This window comes from Callorhinus ursinus, unplaced genomic scaffold (assembly GCF_003265705.2).
Source record: "Callorhinus ursinus isolate GAN/ISIS: 27379988/994484 unplaced genomic scaffold, GSC_fseal_2.0 scaffold7, whole genome shotgun sequence".
Lineage (NCBI taxonomy): Eukaryota > Metazoa > Chordata > Mammalia > Carnivora > Otariidae > Callorhinus > Callorhinus ursinus.
The window spans coordinates 5,536,550-5,560,892 of record NW_027397069.1 but is presented as its reverse complement, the minus strand read 5'-3'; the positions used below and the strand labels follow the sequence as shown (position 1 = coordinate 5,560,892).

At 36.8% G+C, this 24,343-nt stretch overlaps 1 protein-coding gene across 3 annotated transcripts in view; it reads right to left on the bottom strand.

Moving 5' to 3' along the window:
* NALCN (sodium leak channel, non-selective) overlaps window positions 1-24,343 on the bottom strand; it is a 308,717-nt gene that overhangs the window by 149,237 nt on the left and 135,137 nt on the right. For all 3 annotated transcript variants that reach the window (XM_025874689.2, XM_025874690.2, XM_073894331.1), the window contains exons 12-13: window positions 7,116-7,283; window positions 1,412-1,603 (exon numbers count right to left, since the gene is read on the bottom strand). In XM_025874689.2, the coding sequence (XP_025730474.2) occupies window positions 1,412-1,603; window positions 7,116-7,283 (360 nt within the window). The remainder of the gene's footprint in view (window positions 1-1,411; window positions 1,604-7,115; window positions 7,284-24,343) is intronic.

Below are 24,343 nucleotides of genomic sequence, written 5' to 3'. Positions count from 1 at the left end.
CAAAGACTCACTGTGACTTTCAGTTTGGCTCACTGTCCTATATCACCACCTGGACACAGGACAAGTCAACACCTGTCTGAGACCAGTCTTTGTGCCCGTGCTCTGGATGCCCCCTCCGGGAACATTTTGCTACTGTCCTCTGTCTCATGCATCTTCAACCTCGCCCTCTACTCGCTCTCTCAACAGCATTTAAACACAATCACGCTTTCACCCAACTTAAAACTTCCTTGGTCTTATGTCCTCCTCTCACATTGACCTTTCTTTCTCCTTTAAGTTCTGGAACAAGAATGGCTCACCTCAGACCTTTTGCATATGCTGTTCTCCAAACCTGGGACACTTGGCTACCTACAACTGTTCTTTAGTAATTGCCTCCTTCAAGAAGCCTTCTTGGACTTTTCCATTCCTGGTTACAGACCTTACCTCTGGGTTCCCAGAGCACCTTGAGCTTGCCTTTATCATGCTTCATGTTTACTTATGGGGCACCCCCTTCAACTGAGAATTTCTTTGAAAACTAGGGACGTAGTTGTGTTTCTGTCCTAAGATCACCAAAATTGCCTGGCTGTTTATACGCACTCAACAAATGCTTGGTAATGTGTAACAAATTTAGCACAAGATTAAAAAAAAAAAATAACCAGGCTTTATTAGTCTACCAGTTTGAGTACAGACACCTTTGTCCTCAAAGCTTATTTTAAAAAATGTATTACATCCTGCTGTTACTCCAAGATTATCCTTCCCATATAATAGGCTTTGCTATTTCAGCTTATGGTGAAAGAATATATATTTTTTTGTCTTGGTCATTATATTTTTTTCATGTTTCTAAATCCACACGAAGTTAAATTTCAGAATCCTTGATTAGAGCTATATTTTCTACATGAGTTCTGTTTATGAGTTGATTGATTTTTAACTTCGTTCATAGCCTAAGTGAATTCTAATGATAATGCAGAGGCATGAACTAGATAATCTTTTAAAGACATTTAAAATCTGAAGCGTTTATGAATTTTAAAATCAAAACCCCTTCTAGATTATGCTTGTCATAAAAATATATGAATTATAAAACAGATTTTAAAATGATAACTCTCACAGACACAAAAATTTTATTTAAAAATTCTGTTATATTTTCATCTATAGGTGCTGAGAACCCTAGCTTTCATCTTGACTGGTTTCAGCATCTCATTCTATCAGACTATTTCCAGAATTTTAGAATTGATACATAATCTCACAATGCTGAAAATGTGCTCAAATGCATGCACCCTGCAGAAGAGACCATTTTAAATATCAAAACTGAATTATTCTAAGTTATCGAAAATATGACTGTATTTTTGAACCACTCGTAAAGGGAAACTATTTTGATGTTAACCATTATTACTAAAATAGGAAGAAGAAATTAATTGGCTGCATTTTTTATTCTTACCCTTGGAAACGTTGTAAACCTGTCCAGTTCTTCGACAAAGCAGAACATCTGCAGACTAATTGCTGACATAACAATCAAGAGGCTGGCAGTAAATACAACCAAACTCCCAAGCTTTTTTCCAGGACCAAATATCTTGTACACAAAGTCTTCTAACGCTGGTGAAATCTTAATAAGTCGAACTACCCGAAGAACCTGTTGTGAGAGAGAAAAACATATGTACTTGATCACTTTTTTACACTGAATCTTAAATAAGTTCACACTAAAACCTCATTTTTCACAGTACTTCATAAAAATCGCACCTTTCCACTTGAGCAGCCACACACAAAAAGTAACAATACCATAACTAAGATCTCAGTCTAGCTCAGTGCCTGCCTTAGAGCCAGAACTCAATAAATCCCAAATGACTGTAGGAAAACTGAAGCTTTTTGACATGCATGTGATAATTCAAAGTGCCATTAAGTAATACATGTTGTTGAAATTAAAGTGATTTTTTTCTAATGTTCAAATGTAGAAGAAAATGTTTAGCTCAGAATTAGCTATATTGTCTCACAGAATAAAGCTTCTTATGTATTACTGTACATAAGACATTTTTTTAAAAAGTCTATTAACAAGGAGTCTTCACTTATGCCTGAGACATACCCTAATATCCATTCTCTCCTCCCTTTAAATAACAGAACAATCAGAATTTTAGCTTAGCAAGTGGCTAGCCAGGACTTTAGGCCACATTTTCCAGCCCCACTTGTAGTGAGGTGTGGCCAGGGGACTAGGTTCAGACTGATGGAATATGAAAGGAAGTAGTATTTGCAACTTTTGGCCCATTAAAGTAAATCAACTTGTCTTGGATACTCTTTATGCCTTCCTCTGGCAGGGAAATAGAAACAAATGGAGTTGTCCCTTTGGACCAGAAATAGAAGCCTTGTATAGAGGCTGAGAGATTCAGTCCACCTCAGTAGTTGGCTTCCTGCATGACCGTGTGGAGCAGAGCCACTGACTTTTCCTGGACACCCACCAAGTACTGGAGAGAAACACACTTCTGTCTCATGTAAGACTCGTACTTTTGATCTCTGTTATATCTGCTTAGGTTGTCATCTAAACATACCTACACATGTTTAGATGTTTTGAAAGTGTATAACTGCACCCCCCCATAGCTGCTTATCAATTAATAAGTTCATTTGCTCATTCACTTTAACAAATACTGATTATTATGTGTCAAACATTGTGTTGGACAAATAAGGTTCAATGTCTGTAATTGCAAAGGCAGTATCATACAAAGGCATAGCTTAAATTTTTTTTTATAGAGCATAGCTCTTAAAGGCATATTTATATGATTAAAAGTATAAATTAGTATATAATCCAAAGTTGAAGCATAAAGCATGGAAAAATAGAACTTTTAAAAATTTTTTTTAAGATTTTATTTACTTATTTGACAGAGACACAGCGAGAGAGGGAACACAAGCAGGGGGAGTGAGAGAGGGAGAAGCAGGCTTCCTGTGGAGCAGGGAGCCCGATGTGGGGCTCAAGGAGGGGCTTGATCCCAGGACTCTGGGATCATGACCTGAGCTGAAGGCAGATGCTTAACAACTAAGCCACCCAGGCACCCTGAAAAATAGAATTTTTTAATTAAGTCTAAGATGTTAACATTTTTTTTTTTATGTGCCTCTGAGAAGAAAAAGTGCTTCCAATTAAAGTAAGGCATACCACTTATTGTAAGGCAGATCGCAGACTTAGAGATAGGAAATAGGAAACCGGAAAACGGTGGTCTGGGCATAAATAAAATATGGTGAGTATAAATATAATAATATATGGTGTCTAAGCCGGTTTGATAAGAGCTTTAGGTGTCTGTGAAGTCTTCTTAGGAGAAGAAAAATGAATAGTCTATTTTCAGTATAGTAAAGAACAGGAAGTGCTTTAAAAACTAGATTTTAATTTTTACACATATATGTGTTTGGATTTTTCCAGCATCCCTAGCTTCCTATTGTTCCTGATGTTCCTTTAGCAAATTATTCCTGCTCCACTCTTGGTCCACCAGGTCCAAAAGGGACTCCATGATGTCCACAATCTGGGCCTGGAGGGAATATTCACAATGACCTGAGTCATCCTCGGAACTTTTGTTGGACCTATAAGATGTGGCATTTTTTATCTCCAGTTGGCATTACTATAAGCACCACTGAAGCCCTGAGCTCCTGGGAGCCAGATTTGCCACTAGATGGAGAAAGCCAGCTTAATAATACTGACAGAGAAGAAAGGTGAGTGAACATATAGACTGAGTCCTTATGATACCATCTTAGCCTCTGCATCATGCCATACGTGAAGCCACATTTACTCCCCTGGAACCTGAATTAACAGGAAATATTGATGGTGAAACTTATCATTCCTATTGTCTACAGAATACAAATGTAGCCACGTGAATAGGAAACTAAAGGACAAACGTTTAAAGAAGCTGAGAAAATGTATATTTCCTTGTTGTTAATTTTAATTCCTTCACACAATACTGAAAAAAGAAAATTTATGTGAAAAATCATGTTGTTCCAAGTAAACATTGTGCTACATACATGGTTAAGCTACCAGTCTTCCTGTTAGAATTTATGTATGTTTCCAAATCAGAACATATTACACTCAGGCCATCTTTCCAAATAACAAGTGAATAGCTTTATCATAAGAGCTATTAAAATATTAACATTCATATTAATATCCAGAATAATAATATGGAAAGTGTTCACATTCTTATCAGATTTGTTATTCCAAGACATAAATGATTCAGTATCTAATTGTTAACAGCTGAGCCCAGGCAAGTTTACAGGAACAATTTAACTGGCTTTATAGCTCAGCTTTCAAAACAGTGGGTTTTCTCCACTTGTATTAAAATCACACTTAAAAGATAGTCTAAGTAATTTTGAGTCCTATCCCAAATTCTAATAAAACAGCCTCTGCACATCTGTGCAAATTTGATAATTAATATTTCATTAGCTGGAAGAAGCAGAACACAACACGACTCCTACATGGCCGATTTGATCAGCATTTTCCAAGGGGTAAGCCTGTATCCCTGGAAAGGCAAAATCCTTATCAATGATTCTAGTTAGGCTTTTTCATTTACTTGGGGATAAATATCCTTTTCACTCTGTTTGTGCAATAAAGCCTTTTGATTTTGCATCCCTACAGATAGGGAATAAAGTAAGCCATGCTCTCAAAGATAAGCACTGTAGAACATTTCGTGGCTACTTCCAAAGCTCATTTTCCTGGTCATATTTCTAACTCTGTGTCTTCAAGATCACTCTGTTCATTACAAGTGAGATACTTTAGAAATTGCATGGCTAAGAATACAGACTACGAAATTAAACTTCTTAGTCATGAGTTTCCACCACTTGCTAGTTATGTGGTCTTGGGCAAGTTATCAAATGTCTTGGGAGCTCAGTTTGCATTGTATACTCTGTCTCACAGGACTGTGGTGAGTACTAAACAGCACAAGGCACCTGGCACAGTGCCTGGCACATGGCAAATGCACAATAAATACCCACCAACGTCATCATTATTACCCGGGTATGTCAGAGCCAGAGCATTTTGTGAAGCTTTATTTCTTCCTACAGCACAGTGGTGCCCTATGCTCATTCCAGTGCAGCCATGCTGGCCTTTAGGCTATTCTCTGAACACATCAACCATGTTTTCACCTCAGGAAGGTGCCATAAGGTTCTCTTGGCTTGCCCCTCCACTTCACTTAGTCTCTGCTTATTAGCGACTTCTCCAGAGAGGGCTGCCATGAGCAACTTCTCTAAAATAGACACCCCCCCATCCCTCACCCCAACCTCTATCTTTTTTACCCTTGTTTCTCCTTTATAATATTTCCAGCACTTTATTCCACATTCTTATGTGTACTTGTTTGTGAACTGTCTGCCATCTGGAATGTAAGCTTACAGAGGTGGGACTTCTCCCTGCTTGTTCAACTCTGTCCTCCGTATCTGGAACTGTGCCTGGCACATAGTAGGTGCTCAGTAAATACCAACTTGAACAAATAGACGAATAACACCAATAACTGCTCTCAGAGATAACTGATGCTATAAAGGGAGTCATTTTGTACTAAACTGTTGACTTCACTTCAATATGAAAATGTGAAATTCACTAAAGGAAGCCATGCTGCCAACATAATGAGGTAAGGCCAAGTCAGATGAGAAGTGCAAGGACCCACAAGGGAGACCAGAGTGGGCCCACGAAGAGCTAATCTGCTCAGGACAGTGGGCTCTTATAGGTGAATTTGCAAAAATCCTTGTGACACTTGAACTTCTGCAGAGATCTATATTTTAGCCAAATAATAACTGACATAGTGTTTAATTATTTCATCAGAAAAATAAAAACATGGTCATGTATAGAGAGATACAAATGAAAATCACTTAACCATTAACATAAGTAAAATTATTTTAGGTTATAATCCAGGATCAAAGACAACACTGAAGTTGCAAACTTCATTGACAGCATATTATTCAACTATGTCTCTATCTATAAAAAATGATTAGAACCATGCATACTAATTTTAGATACTTTGTGAAAAATAGACAAGTAGAAAAAAACTAGAGATAATGAATCATATCTCTAAGTAGAAAAAAACTAGAGATAATGAATCATATCTCTAAGTAATCACAAATCATGACAGTCATTATTTTATGGTCAAATTTGCATATGACTTCCTAAGCTATCCCTCAAATGTTTACCATTTTAAAAGTCCCATTTTTTTCTCATAAACAATCCCAAAATAAATATATTTGCATTCAAAATTTTAATGTATTTCTAACTTTTCACTAAAAAATTATCTGTGAGAAACTAGAGGAATTTTAAAGCCCTGAATATATTTTGTATATGTATCCTTGCTGAAATAGGTATCAGTATTTTCTTAGTTTGGTTGACTTAAAAGGTTTGTTAAAGATATCTTGTTGTTTTGATTATCAGGCATATTTTCTCTAATTATGTACAATGATTCTCAAACGTAGGTACTAAATGCTCATGTTGATTTTGTAGATCTAGACCGCAGCACCCAAGGGCATATAATGGCATGATTGGGAAGTACATTTCATATCAAGAGTTTTAAACATATGTATATCTCTTGCTCTGGTCACCTCACTTATGATAACCAAGCCTAAGGATATAACCCAACAAATGACAAGGGATTTATGTCCAAAGATGTTGATATACTGAAAGCTTGAACCATGATATCCTCTGTGATTTCAGAACTTTTGGCAGTGATTACTAGAGGCTCAGCTTTTCACCCATGGTTGCAGGATATTTGTTATCATTTTTGTGAATCATGTTTTCATGTCCTTTCCTGAGGACATGAAACTATATATCAGAGTATATAGAGTTTCAAGTTGTAATTTGGCACCTGAAGTTAAAATTGCTCTGAAAATAACAGCTTTGGAATCGCCAATAAATAAAATTAGTGAAGTTGGAATGCACTTTTTTTCATCTAAGGAGAAAATTTCATCGAAAACATCTCCATTTATTACTGTGAATTTTCAGAAGTTTGAAAAACAATGTTATAATTTATGAGTGCACTGTTTTTGGTATTGAAGATGTCATTGGGCTTACCTCAAGGTTGTGTTTATTATATAATAATTATATATAACTATTTAATATAATTCTGTATAGTTGTTATAATGTGACTGGTATTTTCTCTGGAAAGAAAAAAATTCTACAGACAAATAGACATTCCCCGTATTACCTGAAAGTATGTGAACTGAGAATGATAAAGATCTGGATATACATGAAGAGTAGTTCCAATTACGAGTAGTAGTTCAAATTTGTGGAGAGATGAGCTAATATATCCAGTAAATCCCAAACACCATATCTTCAGAAGTGCTTCCAAATCAAAAAGTACTGTAAAAGCCACCTGGAGGTACAAAGAGACAGTGAAATTGGAACCTAAAATTATAATTTATTTCAAAATATTTCATACAGTGTTAGTGCGTGAATTTAAGCTGCTATTATATAAAATGAAAAGCCCACAAGGATCTAGAATGACATGTTATAAAAAATGGTTTTGAAAAACACCAACTAGAACATACCAGACCAAATACACCTTGAGCAATCAGCAAAACGTGTTAAAATGTTCAATGTTTATAAGTGGTATTATTTCTTTATTACCCACTATTTGATATTAAAAGTCACTGCCATTTATTGAATATTGTATACACAGAAAGGCTGCATTTTTCCATAATTTGTATTGTCTAGAGACAGTTTCTATAATGTACATGGTATATTGTAAAATGACTTACATATTACTAAGCATCATTAAATTAAAATAAAAAAGTGTAGATCTCATTTATGCTTTGGGCCACATAAACAAAGAAAATACGGATTCTATATCAAGCAATTTGTGTGTGTGTATATACACACATAAATTAATATATTAATATGATTTATGTCTACATTAAGAAAATTAACAATGAATATTACTATATTAATAAGTGATACAACCTTTTAATCTATCGCATTGATTCTATGAATTTGCTATAACAAACACCAATGTTATAAAATACACTTATAAAAACAGCATGTTATTTTTCCTTTACTTGTCCTATGGGTAAGAATACTCATTTTATAAAGAAGTTTGCAACTGGAATTAAAGTGTGTAATATAAAATTAACTTCTAATTAAAGAGCACAGGAATGAATGTTGGAATTAGTAAAACATATCCCTCTGAGAAGATACCAGATGATTTAATGGAAAATAGGAACAGAGGAGAGCTTCCCTGTTTTTCTAGGCCAACACAGAATATCAGAAGGGATTTTTTCCCACTCATATTACATAATAAAGGCCGTATTTGAAAAACCTACAGGCAACATCATACTCAATGGTGGAAAACTGAGAACTTTTCTCCTAAGATCAGTAACAAGACAATGATGTTCATTCTTACCACTTTTACTCAACATAGTACTGGAAGTCTGAGCCACAGCAATCAGACAAGCAAAAGAAATCAAAGGCATCCAAACTGGTAAGGAATAAGTAATAAGAACTAGAACAATCTTAAAATTTGTATGGAACCACAAAAGACTCTGAATAGTCAAAGCAATCTTGGAAAAGAGGAAGAAAATGGGAGGTATCACAATCCCAGATTTCAAGATATTCTACAAAGCTGTAGTAATCAAAACAGTATGATACTGGCACAATAATAAACACATAGATCAATGGAACAGAATAGAGGGTTCAGAAATAAACCCACGATTATATGGTCAATTAACCTATGACAAAAGAGGCAAGAATATGCAATGTAAAAAGATAGTCTCTTTTCAACAACCCCATTGGTGTTGGGAAAACTGGACAGTTCCCAAGTTGAGTGCAATATTTACAATTTTTATATCTTCTTGTTCTTACAATTGTTCCCTTTAGGATTATATTGTGTCCTTCTTTGTCTCTTGTTACAGTCTTTGTTTTAAAGTCTATTTTGTCCGATGTAAGTATTGCTATCCCAGCTTTCTTTTCACCTCCATTTGCATGATAAATGCTTTTCCATCCCTTTACTTTCAATGTACCTGTGTCTTTAAGTCTGAAATGAGTCTCTTATAGGCAGCACATAGATGGGTCTTGCTTTTTTTTTTTAAGATTTTATTTTTATTTATTTGAGAGAGAGAAACAGATAGTGACAGAGATAGTGAGAGAGAGCACAAGCGGGGAGGAGAGGGAGAAGCAGGCTCCCACTGAGCAGGGAGCCTGATGTGAGGCTTGAACCCAGGACCCTGGGATCACGACCTGGACCGAAGGCAGATGCTTAACTGACTGAGCCACCCAGATGCCCCTGGGTTTTGCTTTTTTAACCATTCTGTCATGCTACGTCTTTTGATTGGAGCATTTAGTCCATTTACATTCAAAGTAATTAATGATAGGAATGTACTTATTACCATTTTGTTACTTGTTTTATGGTTGTTTTTGTAGTTCTTCTCTGTTCCTTTCTTTTCTTGCTCTCTTCTCTCACAGTTGGCTGGCTTTCTTTAGTGACATGTTTAGAGTCCTTTCTCTTTTATTTTTTGCATATCTATTACTGGTTTTTAATTTTTGGTTATCCTGAGGTTTGTATCTAACATCTTAGGAATATATTAAGTTGACAGTTGCTTAAGGTTGAACCCATTCTTTTTTTTTTTAAATTTAAATTCAACTAGCCAACATATAGTACACCATTAGTTTTTGACGTAGTGTTCAATGATTCCTTAGTTGTATATAACACCCAGTGCACATCAGATCACGTGCTCTCCTTTTTTTTTTTTTTTTTTTTTTAAAGATTTTATTGAGAGAATGAGATAGAGAGCATGAGAGGGGGGAGGGTCAGAGGGAGAAGCAGACTCCCCACTGAGCAGGGAGCCCGATGTGGGACTCGATCCCGGGACTCCAGGATCATGACCCGAGCCGAAGGCAGTTGCTTAACCAACTGAGCCACCCAGGCGCCCGATCACGTGCTCTCCTAATGCCCATCACCCAGTTACCCCAACCCCCCTCCCCCTCCCTCCGGCAACCCTCAGTTTGTTTCCTGGAGTCAAGAATCTCTCATGGTTTGTCTCCCTCTCTGATTTCTTCCCATTCAGTTTTCCCTCCCTTCCCCTTGAACTCATTCTTTACACCTCTCCCCTCTATTTTTAGGTATACGGTGTCATATTTTACATCCTTTTACTTTATGAATCCCTTGACTAATTTTTATAGATATTCTTAAATTTACTGCTTTTGTGTTTCCTGCTCCTCTTGCTCCTACTTATGGTCTATTTCCCACTCAAAGTGTCCTTTTCAACAGTTCTGGTACAGCTGATTTAATGGTCGTGAATTCTTTTAGCTTTTGTTTGTCTAGGAAACTCCTTCTATTCTGAATGATAGCCTTACTGGATAGAGTATTCTTGGCTGAAAGTTTTTTCTTTCAGCACTTTAAATATATTATGATGCTCCCTCTGGCTTGAAAAGTTTCTGCTGAAAAATCATCTGATAGCCTTATGGGGTTTACCCTTTATGTAACAATTTTCTTTTCTCTTGCTGATTTTAAAATTATGTCACTATTATTTGCCATTTTAATTACTATATAGCTTGCTGTAGACCTCCTTGGTTGATTTTGTTGAGGGCTCTCTGTGCCTCCTAAATCTGGATTTCTGTTTCCTTCTCCAAAATTTGAGTTTTCAGCTATTTTTTTCTTCAAATAAATTTTCTGCATCCTTTTTTCTTCTACTGGGATCCCTCTAAATGCAAATATTATTACACTTAATGGAGTCATTGAATTCCCTAAGTCTATTTTCATTTTTTATTATTATTTTTTCTCTCTCCTGTTCAGCTTGCTTTACATTACTCTCTCCTTCAAGTCACTGATTCATTCTTCTGTTTCTTCCAGTCTATTTATTCTATTTAGTTTATTTTAAAATTTTAGTTATTGAGTTCTTCATCTCTGATTGGTTCTTTTTTACGTTTTCTTTCCCTTTGTTAACGGCCTTACTGAGGTTCTCCATTCTTTTCTCAAGTCCAGTAAGTATCTTTATGGTCATTACTTTAAATTCTCTATTAGAGATATTACTTATTTCCATTAAACTCTTTTGTCCTGTTCTTTCATTTGGGACATATTCCTTTGTATCCTCATTTTGTCTAACTTTCTGTATCTGCTTCTGTTTTAGGAAAGTCGTGCAATGTTCCCTGCTCCCGAGAACTTGGTGCTTCAAGAGTGTCTCCTATTTATGTTGTGTGTGCCCTAGTGTTACGGCTGAGCTTCTTTTGCTTTCAGTCAAGTTGTCTGTAGTCAATCTCTTTGCCTGTTTTGGGCAGGGTTTGGTCCCTCTTTTGTTAGTGCGCTAGTCTGGGGCCATCTAGAGCTTGAGTTGAGTCAGACCAGGTATTTTCCAGAGATGCAGTAGCACCAAACTTAGGGAAGTTCCCCTATGTTGTCCCCTGAGAAGCTTTCATTTGTGGTTGGGGCCAGCAGTCAGACAAGATGTCTGTCCCCAACCCACTGCTGGTGCCACAGTTGGACTGGTGTGTGTGATCTTCTCCTTTCCCCATGGTAGGAGTCACTTTGGGGTGGTGCTGGCTCCTGTTGGGGCTGCTTACATACTGCCAGGCTTGTGGGCACTACTTTGGATGGGCTCTGGCCAAGGGAGTAATCAAAGGGCAGGTCTTCAGGAGAACACATGGGTGGGACATGCTGTTAGCAAACTACGTGGTGAGTGTTGTCCCCACAGGTATACAAATGTTCTCACAGGTATACAAATGTCTAGGCTGGGGGCAGGAAGGGCAATTTGCCATCCCTTTTGTTCTTGAAGTCTCCCAAGGACGCCTGCCCCTCTAGCACATGCTCTAAGATTAATAAACAAATCTTCCTCCCATAAACCCAGGTGCTTGTCAAACTGCTGTAGCTCCCTCCCTCCCATGGATAGTCCCTCAGGTTAATTTAGCTCTTGACCATGTCTCCGCCCTTCCTACCCTCTTCAGTGTGGTCTCTTCTCTTCATTTAGTTGTGGAGAGTCTGTTCTGCCAGTCCTTGGGTTATTTTCTGGATTATTTACACTAATGTGGGTGTTACCTAGTTGTATCTGTGGGACGAGGGGAATTTAGGGTCCTCCTACTCTACCATCTTACCCAGAAGTCTTCAATGTTTATTTAATTCAACATTTTCCTTACTGATTTATTGAAGGGTAGTACTTCCTTGATTAGGAATCATCAGGAAAAATGGTTAAGCATTTTGCTACTTCTAAAACAAGACTGCACTAACTATCCTTATGCAATATCAGTATTTTATTGGGCTTTTATATCTACACATACATTCTCAAGGCTGGCATTGCTGGGGCAAAGGACAGGTTTGCATGTTTAAAATTTTAGAAAATATTAAGGGATTATTTTCAAAATGTTATAGTAAGGCTTTTGCCTTCTAGCAAGGCAGGAAAGTGTTTCTTGTCCTAAATCTATACTATCATCAGATGTAATCAAACTTAATCAAATCTTTACTTATCTGTTCATATGTGTATTGATCATTGAAATTTTTCTTTTTAAAACAATTTTCCTGTTCATAACCTTGCCAATTTTCTATGGTGGTGTTTTGTATTTCTTATCAGTTTTCAGAGTTGCTGATATTAAGGACATTAATCTTTGTCTGCTCTATGAACTGCAAATATTTTTTCCCTAGTCAATAGTTTGATTTTTAACTTTGGTGGCAGTAGCTCTACAAGCACTTTAGATTTTATATGGTCACATATCTCTATATTTACCTTTTTAAATTTTTTCTTTACCTTTTAAAACAAAAGAAGACTTTAGAAGGACTACTACTGAGTCTTCATAACCAAAAACACAGTTTTTCTATTTATTTGGACTATGTTCTTTAATAAAAATTTATCCCATAAAGATGTTGTTTGCTTGTGAAATTTATTTCTATGAATTTAATATTATGATAATTAATGCAAATGCATTTTTTTACTTATCTTTATTACTTATTTATTTATTTATTTATTTTTTACCATTTCCACCTAGTTAGTTCCAGTGGAGAAAAAAGTTATTGATTTATCTATAATGATTTTCTATACCTGCCTTAATAGAGTCTTCTGATATTTTAAATAATACCTCCTGGGTTTTATAGAAATATGTAATTTCATCTGCAAAGGAAGATAAGATTTTTTCAAGATTTATTTTGGAGTTAACTGTATTAATTCATTAGCTATAATGCTACACATGTATTGTAATAGTCTATCAAATGAAATGGCAATAAGAAGGATCCATAATTTTCTCCTTTTTTCAAAGAAAGTTTTCCAGCATTCATGTAAAATGGTTGCAGAGGGTTTTGGTACTTAATTGCTACCATGTTTAAGGACTTTTCTACTCCTCCTGTTCTACTTACAGGATTTAAGCTTTTAATTCATTGAGGCAATGACATATCACAAGAGTCCTTGATGTTGACTGTTTACACAGTCCTGGAATAAATCTTAGATGGTACTGCTAACCTACTGGATTTTATTGAATAACATGTTATTTATAATACTTGTAGCTACTGTCATATTTGAAATTGGTCTATACTTTTGCTTGTACTACCATTATCAAGGCTCAAACTTACTGTAGAGTTTTCCATCTTTTGCATGATCTGTAATTTCCTAAATAAGAATTATCTCATCTTCAAAAGTAGGTACAATCCATGGGAACTCCAACCCCATGTGAGGGCAGGCTTGTGTTGACACATTTTCAGTAAAGCTTATTCTTTTTCTAACCATCTGGAGTCAAGGTCAAAACTGAAGTTTTCCTCATTGTATCCTTCTGAGGGTGGAATTTTTCCTTCTGTCACGGAAGTACAGACCTCAGGTGTCCTACGCTCTGTGGGGGTCTCTGTTTTGGCATCTCACCTTCACAGCCGGTTATAGCTCTTAAAATGGCAAGTTGTAGGTGACAAGGATATGCAAATGCCCTCAGAGTATCCACTGGTGTTAGTGCCCATCTCATGTTCTGCTCTCACATCACACTTAATTTTTGGCCTTGAGAATATTCCTTAATCTTTTGCACGTTCTGCTAAGCATTTAAAATGTTTTAATATTTTAGGTGTCATTTTTAGTTGTTTCATCGAGAGATGATTTTTAGCCACCTTTGGGGGCCACCTTGTATGTGTTTCCTATAATCAATATACTACTTGAGTTTGTGTTTAAGCATAATCTGATTTTCTATGTCTTTTGAGAGGAAAATTCAACCTGTACATATTTAATGTGCCAAAATTAGACTTGGTCTTCTTTCCAGTTTTTTGTATGTCATTGCTATAAATTTTTCTTGTCTTTTCTGACATAGTCAAACTGTTGCTGATTTCTTTCCACCCTTGTTAATTTGGACATTGTAGTCCACTTTTCTAATCCCCCAGTTCAATTCCCAACTGTCATAAATCAATCTATTCCTTTTTATTATTGCAATGAAATGGAATAATTGTAAGCTCCTCTCCCACACAAATTTGCTTGCTCACCCATCCCTCACACCCCCGCCAACTACAAATTTCATAGCATGCTTCTATCACCCCATGCTTCATGGGTATCATGCCCCTTCCTAAATTCTGCTTTTTCTGAGATTGTTTATACATTTACTTCTGGTTTCTTGAACCATAACTATTTCTTTTTTCCAAGGGTTTTTGTGCGACATTTTAATTGTCATCTTTTATTTGGATCTGACACCCACCTCCTTTCTTTCCTCACCAGCCTCTCTGATCTACATCTGCTTTTCCTTTGCTACTTCTCCAATATACTTACAATTAGCATACTTTGGAGTAGTCTGCTCAGATAAATATCATAGGTTGTATACTCTCTTAAACGTCCCTAACCAAAATTCATTTTTTCTTCCAATTTTTTATTTGAATTCTAGTTAGTTAACATATAGTGTAATACTGGTTTCAGGAGTAGAATTTAGTGATTCATCACTTACATGTAACACCCAGTGCTCATCATATCAATACCTTAATTGATACCTTAATTAATACTTTAATACCCATTACCCACCAAAATGCATTTTTAATATGGACATGACTATTCTTGCTGCATACAGATTCTTTGCTTTCAATGGTCTGTACATAGATTGACTCACCGCCTTCCACCTTCCAATATTGTAGATGAGTCATATCTGATGCACAGTGTATTTATTTTGCTTTTGCAGGTTATTTAAGCCTGTTGAGAGGCTTAAATTTTTTTTTTATGCTTGCCACCAAGGAAGGTCACAAGGATCTGCCTAGGAATTTTTTTTTTTTTCATTTAATCTTCCTGAGATTTAGTGACTCCTTTCAATCTACTGATTTACGCTTTTCCTCAATTTAGGAACATTTTTCTCTCTCATTCATTATTACTTTTCTTCTATCCATTCCCTTTTTCCGTCAGGGGCTTGTATTGGTCACATCGGAGTGGCTAGTCTCTTTTGATTTTTCCCTCATGATTTCTGCCATTTCTTTGAGGTGCCCCCCACACACACACTTGATCTTCTGTGTTAATATTTCTTTCTCAACATCAACCATGACCTTTTTCAGTTTTTTTGAAAATTTTATCAAAATTTCAGAAAGTTGCTTTGTGTTTTAATTGCCTGTGCTTGAGACATTTTCAACAACAAACCCTGTTCTGTCTTCCATCAATTGTACTTGTTTGGGAAACTCCTGTATGCATTCATCTTGGTTTTCTGAGTTTCAGTCTCAGTTTTTGGGTCCCTTTGTTTGAGAATAATTTTTCTTTGCTTGTTCATGACTGCATGTTTGTGTTTTGTTTGTCTTTTAAGTTCTCTTGAGTAGTGATAAATGAGAGGGAGTAGGGGGCACTGTGATTTTTAAGGTAAGTGACCTAAAAACCCATGGTCTCTCTGCTGGGTATCAAGGAGAGAGCTTCTCTATGTCAAGGCTCCTCCTAGGCTGGTGGAATCCATTTCCAACTGCCTCTACCTGGAAACAATTCAGCTTCTAGTGAGGCTCCTTTTCTGGCTCATCAAGATCAGTGGGATTCTTTTGGCTCTCTCTGGACCACCAGCGACCATGCGGCAGGTGTAACTCCTTTGCAGGGTCAGCCCCAGGCAGCCAGGGGATCCAAATCTCTGCCAGGTGAGTTTTCTCCAGCCTTGGTTTCTTAGTCCAGGTCTTTTAACACTATGAAGACATTGGGGGATCTCCGGAGAAACTGAAACGCAGATGGGTCTCTCCTGATGGTCTAACCTGCAGCCGGACCTGGCTGTTGTATTAGCAGAGGGAACAGTGACAGGCACCCACATATATCTATAGGCTTCACCTGTATTTCAGACTTTCATTCCAAAGGAAAGAATGAAACCCATATCAAAGTGTCTTTTTTTTTTTAAGTTGGGAACTACTAATAAATACCTGAAATATATCCAAATAGATTGTCAAATTATATATAAATACAAATAATCACTTTATTAACTTTGCATTTGCTATCAAAAAGACAGATGGAATGATCTCCTTAAAGGATCATAATTCATAATTAAATATGCAGCTGGATCCATTTGCATTATTATTTGCTCATTGGGAAAATCGATATGCTTTTCAAACCCACTAAGAGCCACTAAAAAAGGATTTAGCAAACTGTTATGTGATTATGTGTAAATACCATATTCCAGTACTCGTGGGAGCAAGTCCCTTGTTTTTAACATAATTTCTAATTATTATAAGCCAACACTCTAGTTCTCTGAGAAACAGTAATCCCAAAGTGGTAAAACACTATGAAAAATGTTATACATGAAAATATAGGTAATTTACTTATAACTATGGGTTACTCTGGTGTAGGGAAGAACTATGTCAGGAATTAAAGGAGGGATTTAGGAAAATCTAATTAGCTTACATACTCATAAGCTATTTTGGTGTAGGCTAGAAGGTTTAGTGCAGCATTTCAATTCAGAGGAACATCACAGTTTAGAAGTATTGGAGTGGAGCAGTGAGGGGGAAACTGTAGCAACCCTTCTCAGTGGGTTGTGTCAGTGAACTGAGCCTTGACAATAGCTGGACAGGGAGGAACTTGCCAGGGTTGTGCTGTTGGCCATACAAAAGGGACAAGGCCTCAGGGCTGCCTGCAGAACCTAAACACCCCAGGAGTGCTCATAAGAATCAACTAAAATGTGTCCTGTCTCAGGCTTTCTCTAAATCCCAGGCAGTCAACAATGCAACCTACAGGAGGGTGGAGTCCCACTCATCACTCCTGGCCTGGGAGTGCACACGCCATTGCTGTGCCCCTCGCTCTGCAGCCCCCACATGGACATGGTGCATGGGACCTTTCCTCTGTCTCCCATCCTGCAGCATATGATGCTATGTGTGAGTGCTTACAAGTTGAAACTCATCTTTTCAAGAGTGAAGTTAAGATTTGTAAGTGTGATAAACTTTCCATAAATATTGTTACATTACTTAAAGCAACTTGGAAACAACAAATGAAGAAAACAAATATTTCTTTCTCCTTCCCATTTTCCTAAGGCAGTGTTTTCCAATCTTTTTTTTTTTTTAAACACCCCCTTCTCCCCAACCAGGAGTCTTTTTAGATATTTTGTTCCTAATCACGACCCCATATGGAATTTTAATACCATAGATATGTTATATATCTGTCTATATACTTCACATATCTATCTCTGCTCTATAAATAGGAAGAGTAAGATTTTTTTTTGCCTCCCTAAGAACCAATTTTTACCCCTTTACAGATGTTTCACTCCCAATTGAAAATGCATACTCTATAGACATATCTGATTTAATGCCACCATAGCAAATTTTAACTAATATTTTCAGGAATGCAAGTTATATGAGTTCTTTAAGCACTACACTCTATAATTTCTTCTCCAAGTTTTCATTTTATAATAATACTTATGCCATTTCATATATACCATAATGCACCCTCGTCCTCAAGAAAATTACAAATAATGGAATGCAGATTTAAAAATTAAAGGAGTTATTCCAAGAAACAGTATTATATCTATTTCCAGGAAAGTACATCACTTGTGAAAATATTTTTTTAGAGTGAAAAGTATGAGAATTTGATTTAAAATGCTTGTTTTCTAAAAGAACTTGTAATTGGATTTGTGAGGCTAGCAGGTAAAACAGTAAGATGATTATCAAATTTCTGAAGGTAAGGAGAAAAATAACCAAAGGGAAAATGACATGCATAATATAAATACAACAACAGAAATTGTTCTGCCCTTTTAATTCAATGAATAATGTATGAACATTTATAGGTGACAAATTATAAATGAGCTGACTGTGCCATGTGGGTGTGAGAAGATAAAATGGTAGAGATGCTGCCCAAATGTAGGAAAGATATTTGAAATATGTTATCCAAGATTTGTGTTGCGGTCTCTATTTCATACTTTCATAGAAACATAATGGATATTAAAAAGAAAATGAATGCAAATTTGTCACAAAAGAAGATGGTAGGACAAAAGTCACAAGAAATCCAATTCAGGTAGCTCCCTTCTAAATGAAATTCAGATTAAATAACAACAAAATAAGTGCTTATCTGCATCCCTCTAGAGGTGTCTGTAAATCACCTGCTCTTAGTCTATAGTGTACCTTCAGTATTCTACATAGTTAAAGAGCAAACTTTTGAAATGGGTCACTGAATAGTTGAAAATGTCATTATGATATGATTTTTCACCTAAAGGGGTACTGTGCAAGTCCCTTAGAAGAAAGGACCAAAAAAGTTATTGTCAGAAGAAACTTATTTAATGAAAATTTTCCAAAAAGGAAATTAAACTTAATGATAATCTGGAAGACTGCTGTTATGGCAAGTGAGTCTCTTAATTTGGTCATTTCTTGTGATTAATGAGGTGAAATGTGGGTGTCAGAGTTTGTTGGAAGTAAAATAAATGGGTCTTTCCTTTAATTTCATTTTAACAAATATCATAAAGCCAAATGTCCTCAGAGGGACATAGAAACTACTTTTCTAGAAAAGATGACTTCCTGAAAGATGGCATGTAGTCCACGCTTTAAGAAAGACTTTCTGTGAGGGGAGGAGCAAGATGGCAGAGGAGCAGGAGACCTAAATTTCGTCTGGTCCCAGGAATTCAGCTAGATAGGGATCAGACCATTCTGAACACCTACGAACTCAACAGGAGATCGAAGAAAAGAATAGCAGCAACTTTCTGAAAAGGAAAGCAACCACTTCCTGGAGGTCAAATTCCATCCCTTCATCGTATTTACCCCTATTTTTGTACATATATAAGCTTTTCTTTCTTTAAAATTTTGGGAGGCACTTTCTTCCAACAGACCAAAATATGCCCCAAATCTAGTGTGTGGCACTGATCTATGCACCAGCCTGATCATATTTGATCATATTATTCTTCTTTTTTTTTTATCTTTTTTTCTTTTTTCTTTCTTTCCCTTTCTTTTTCCCCAGTTTCAAGCCTCTTCTGATTTGTTTGGTGTATATTTTTCTGGGGTCGTTGTTACCCTGTTAGCATTCTGTTCTCTCATTCATCCATTGTCCTCTGGACAAAATGACAAGACGGAAAAAATTACCTCAAAAAAAAGAACAAGAGGCAGTACCGACTGCCAGGGACCTAATCAATACAGACATTAGTAAGATGTTGGAACTAGAGTTCAGAATGACGATTTTAAAGATACTAGCTGGGCTTGAAAAAAGCATGGAAGATATTAGAGAAACCCTCTCTGGAGAAATAAAAGAACTAGGAAGACACTAGAGAAACCCTCTCTGGAGAAATAAAAGAACTAAAATCTAACCAAGTCGAAATCAAAAAAGCTATTAATGAGGTGCAATCAAAAATGGAGGCTCTAACTGCTAGGATAAATGAGGCAGAAGAGAGAATTAGTGATATAGAAGACCAAATGATGGAAAATAAAGAAGCTGAGAAAAAGAGAGATAAACAACTACTGGATCATGAGGGCAGAATTCGAGAGATAAGTGATACCATAAGATGAAACAACATTAGAATAACTGGGATCTCAGAAGAAGAAAGAGAGAGAAGGGCAGAAGGTATATTGGAGCAAATTATAGCAGAGAACTTCTGTAATTTGGGGAAGGAAACAGGCATCATCAAAATCCAGGAGGCACAGAGAACCCCCCTCAAAATCAATAAAAATAGGTCAATACCCAGACATCTAATAATAAAACTTACAAGACAAAGAAAAAATCCTGAAAGCAGCTCAGGACAAGAGATCTGTAACCTACAATGGTAGAAACATTAGACTGGCAACAGACCTATCCACAGAGGACTGGAAGGCCAGAAAGGACTGGCATGATATATCCAGAGCACTATGAGAAAATATGCAGCCAAGAATACTATATCCTGCTAGGCTGTCATTGAAAATAGAAGGAGAGATAAAAAGTTCCAGGACAAACAAAATCTAAAGGAATTTGCAAACACAAAACCAGCCCTACAAGAAATATTGAAAGGGGTCCTCTAAGCAAAGAGAGAGCCTAAAAGTAACATAGACCGGAAAGGAACACAGACAATATACAGTAACAGTCACCTTATAGGCAATACAATGGCACTAAATTCATATCTTTCAATAGTTACCCTGAATGTAAATGGGCTAAATGCCCCAATCAAAAGACACAGGCTATGAGACTGGATTAAAAAACAAGACCCATCGATATGCTGTCTGCAAGAGACTCATTTTAGACCCAAAGACACCTCCAGATTGAAAGTGAGGGGGAGGAAAACCATTTACCATGATACTGGACACCAAAAGAAAGCTGCGGTGGCAATCCTTATATCAGACAAATTAGATTTTAAACCAAAGACTATCATAAGAGATGAGGAAGGGCACTATATCATAACTTAAAGGGTCTATCCAAAAAGAAGATCTAACAGTTGTAAATATCTATGCCCCTAACATGGGAGCAGCCAATTATATAAGCCAATTAATAACAAAAGCAAAGAAACACATCGACAACAATACACTAATAGTAGGGTACTTTATCATCCCCCTGACTGAAATGGACAGATCATCTAAGCAAAAGATCAACAAGGAAAGAAAGACTTTAAATGACACACTGGACCAAATGGACTTCACAGATATATTCAGAACCTTCCATCCCAAAGCAACAGAATACACATTGTTCTCTAGTGCCCATGGAACATTCTCCAGAATAGATCACATCCTAGGTCACAAATCAGGTCTCAACTGGTACCAAAAGACTGGGATCATTCTCTGCGTATTTTCACACCACAATGCTTTGATATTAGAACTCAATCACAAGAGTAAAGTCAGAAAGAACTCAAATACATGGAGGCTAAGGAGCATCCTACTAAAGAATGGGTCAACCAGGAAATTAAAAAGAATTAAAAAAAATTCATGGTAACCAATGAAAATGAAAACACAACTGTTCAAAATCTTTGGAATGCAGCAAAGGTAGTCCTAAGAGGAAAGTATATAGCAATACAAGCCTTTCTCAAGAAACAAGAAAAGTCTCAAATACACAACCTAACCCTACACCTAAAGGACTTGGAGAAAGAACAGCAAATAAAGCCTAAGCCCAGCAGGAGAAGAGAAATAGTGAAGATAGAGCAGAAATCAATGAAATAGAAACAAAAAGAACAGTACAACAGATCAGCAAGACTAGGAGCTGGTTCTTCGAAAGAATTAATAAGATTGATAAACTCCTGGCCAGACTTATCAAAAACAAAAGAGAAATGACCCAAATAAATAAAATCATGAATGAAAAAGGAGAGATCACAACCAACACCAAAGAAATACAAACAATTATAAGAACATATTATGAGCAACTCTATGCCAGCAAATTAGATAATCTGGAAGAAATGGATGCATTCCTAGAGATACATCAACTACCAAAACTGAACCAGGAAGAGATAGAAAACCTGAACAGACCTCTAACCACTAAGGAAATTGAAGCAGTCATCAAAAATCTCCCAACAAAGAAAAGCCCAGGACCAGGTGGCTTCCCAGGGGAGTTCTATCAAACATTTAAAGAAGAATTAATACCTATTCTTCTGAAACTGTTCCAAAAAATAGAAATGGAAGGAAAACTTCCAAACTTGTTTTATGAGGCCACCATTACCTGATCCCAAAACCAGACAAAGACCCCATCAAAAAGGAGAATTACAGACCCATATCCTTGATGAACATGGATGCAAAAATTCTCACCAAAATACTAGCCAATAGAATACAACAGTACATTAAAAGGATTATTCAGCATGACCAAGTGGGATTTATCTCTGGGCTCAAGGTTGGTTCAACATCCACAAATCAATCAGTGTGATACAATACATTAATAAAACAAAGAACAAGAACCATATAATCCTCTCAGTAGATGCAGAAAAAGCATTTGACAAAGTACAGCATCCTTTCTTGATCAAAACTCTTCAGAGTATAGGGATAGAGGGTATATACCTCAATATCATAAAAGCCATCTACGAAAAACCCACAGCAAATACCATTCTCAACAGGGAAAAACTGAGAGCTTTTCCCCCTAAGGTCAGAAACATGGCAGAGATGTCCACTATCACCACTGCTATTCAACATAGTATTAGAAGTCCTAGCCACAGCAATCAGACAACAAAAAGAAATCAAAGGCATCCAAATCGGCAAAGAAGAAGTCAAACTCCCAGTTGTTGCAGATGATATGATACTTTATGTGGAAAACCCAAAAGACTCCACCCCAAAACTGCTAGAACTCATACAGGAATTCAGTCAAGTAGCAGGCTATAAAATCAATGCACAGAAATCAGTGGCATTCCTATACACCAACAAGACAGAAGAGACACAAATTAAGGAGTTGATCCCATTTACAATTGCACCCCAAACCATAAGATACCTAGGAATAAATCTAACCAAAGAGGCAAAGAATCTGTACTCAGAAAACTATAGAATACTCGTGAAAGAAATTGAGGAAGACACAAAGAAATGGAAAAACGTTCCATGCTCATGGACTGGACGAACAAATATTGTGAAGGTGTCAGTGCTACCTAAAACAATCTACACATTTAATGCAATCCCTATCAAAATACCATCAACTTTTTTCAAAGAAATGGAACAAATAATCCTAAAATTTGTATGGAACCAGAAGAGACCCTGAATAGCCAGAGGAATGTTGAAAAAGAAAAGGAAAGCTGGTGGCATCACAATTCCGGACTTCAACCTCTATTGACGTGATGATGACAAAGCTGTCATCATCAAGACAGTATGGTACTGGCACAAAAACAGACACATAGATCTCAATGGAACAGAATAGAGAACCCAGAAATGGACCCTCAACTCTATGGTCAACTAATCTTCGACAAAGCAGGAAAGAATGTCCAATGGAAAAAAGACAGTCTCTTCAACAAATGGTGTTGGGAAAATTGGACAGCCACATGCAGAAGAATGAAACTGGACCGTTTCCTTACACCACACACAAAAATAGACTCAAAATGGTTGAAAGACCTAAATGTGAGACAGGAGTCCATCAACATCCTAAAGGAGAACACAGGCAGCAACCTCTTCAACCTTAGCCGCAGCAACTTCTTCCTAGAAATAGCGCCAAAGGCAAGGAAAGCAAGGGCAAAAATGGACTATTGGGACTTCATCAAGATAAAAAGCTTTTGCACAGCAAAAGAAACAGTCCACAAAACCAAAAGACAACCAACAAAATGGGAGAAGATATTTGCAAATGACATATCGGATAAAGGGCTAGTATCCAAAATCTATAAAGAATTTAAGCTCAACACCCAAAGAACAAATGATCCAATCAAGAAATGGGCAGAAGACATGTTTTCCAAAGAAGACATCCAAATGGCCAACAGACACATGAAAAAGTGCTCAACATCGCTCGGCATCAGGGAAATCCAAATCAAAACTTCCATGAGATACCACCTCACACCAGTCAGAGTGGCTAAAATTAACAAGTCAGGAAACGACAGATGTTGGTGGGGATGCGGAGAAAGGGGAACCCTCCTACACTGTTGGTGGGAATGCAAGCTGGTGCAGCCACTCTGGAAAACAGTATGGAGGTTCCCCAAAAAGTTGAAAATAGAGCTACCCTATGACCCAGCAATTGCACTACTGGGTATTTACCCCAAAGATACAAATGTCGGGATCCGAAGGGGTATGTGCACCATGGTGTTTATAGCAGCAATGTCCACAATAGCCAAACTATGGAAAGAGCCAAGATGTCCATCGACAGATGAATGGATAAAGAAGATGTGGTCTATATATACAATGGAATATTATGCAGCCATCAAAAGGAATGAAATTTTGCCATTTGCAATGACATGGATGGAACTGGAGGATATAATGCTGAGCGAAATAAGTCAATCAGAGAAAGACAAGTATCATATGATCTCACTGATATGAGGAATTCTTAACCTCAGGAAACAAACTGAGGGTTGCTGGAGTGGTGTGGGGGGAGGGATGGGGTGGCTGAGTGATAGACATTGGGGAGGGTATGTGCTATGGTGAGTGCTGTGAATTGTGCAAGACTGTTGAATCACAGATCTATACCTCTGAAACAAATAATACATTATATGTTAAAAAAAAAAAAAAGGAAGAAGATAGCA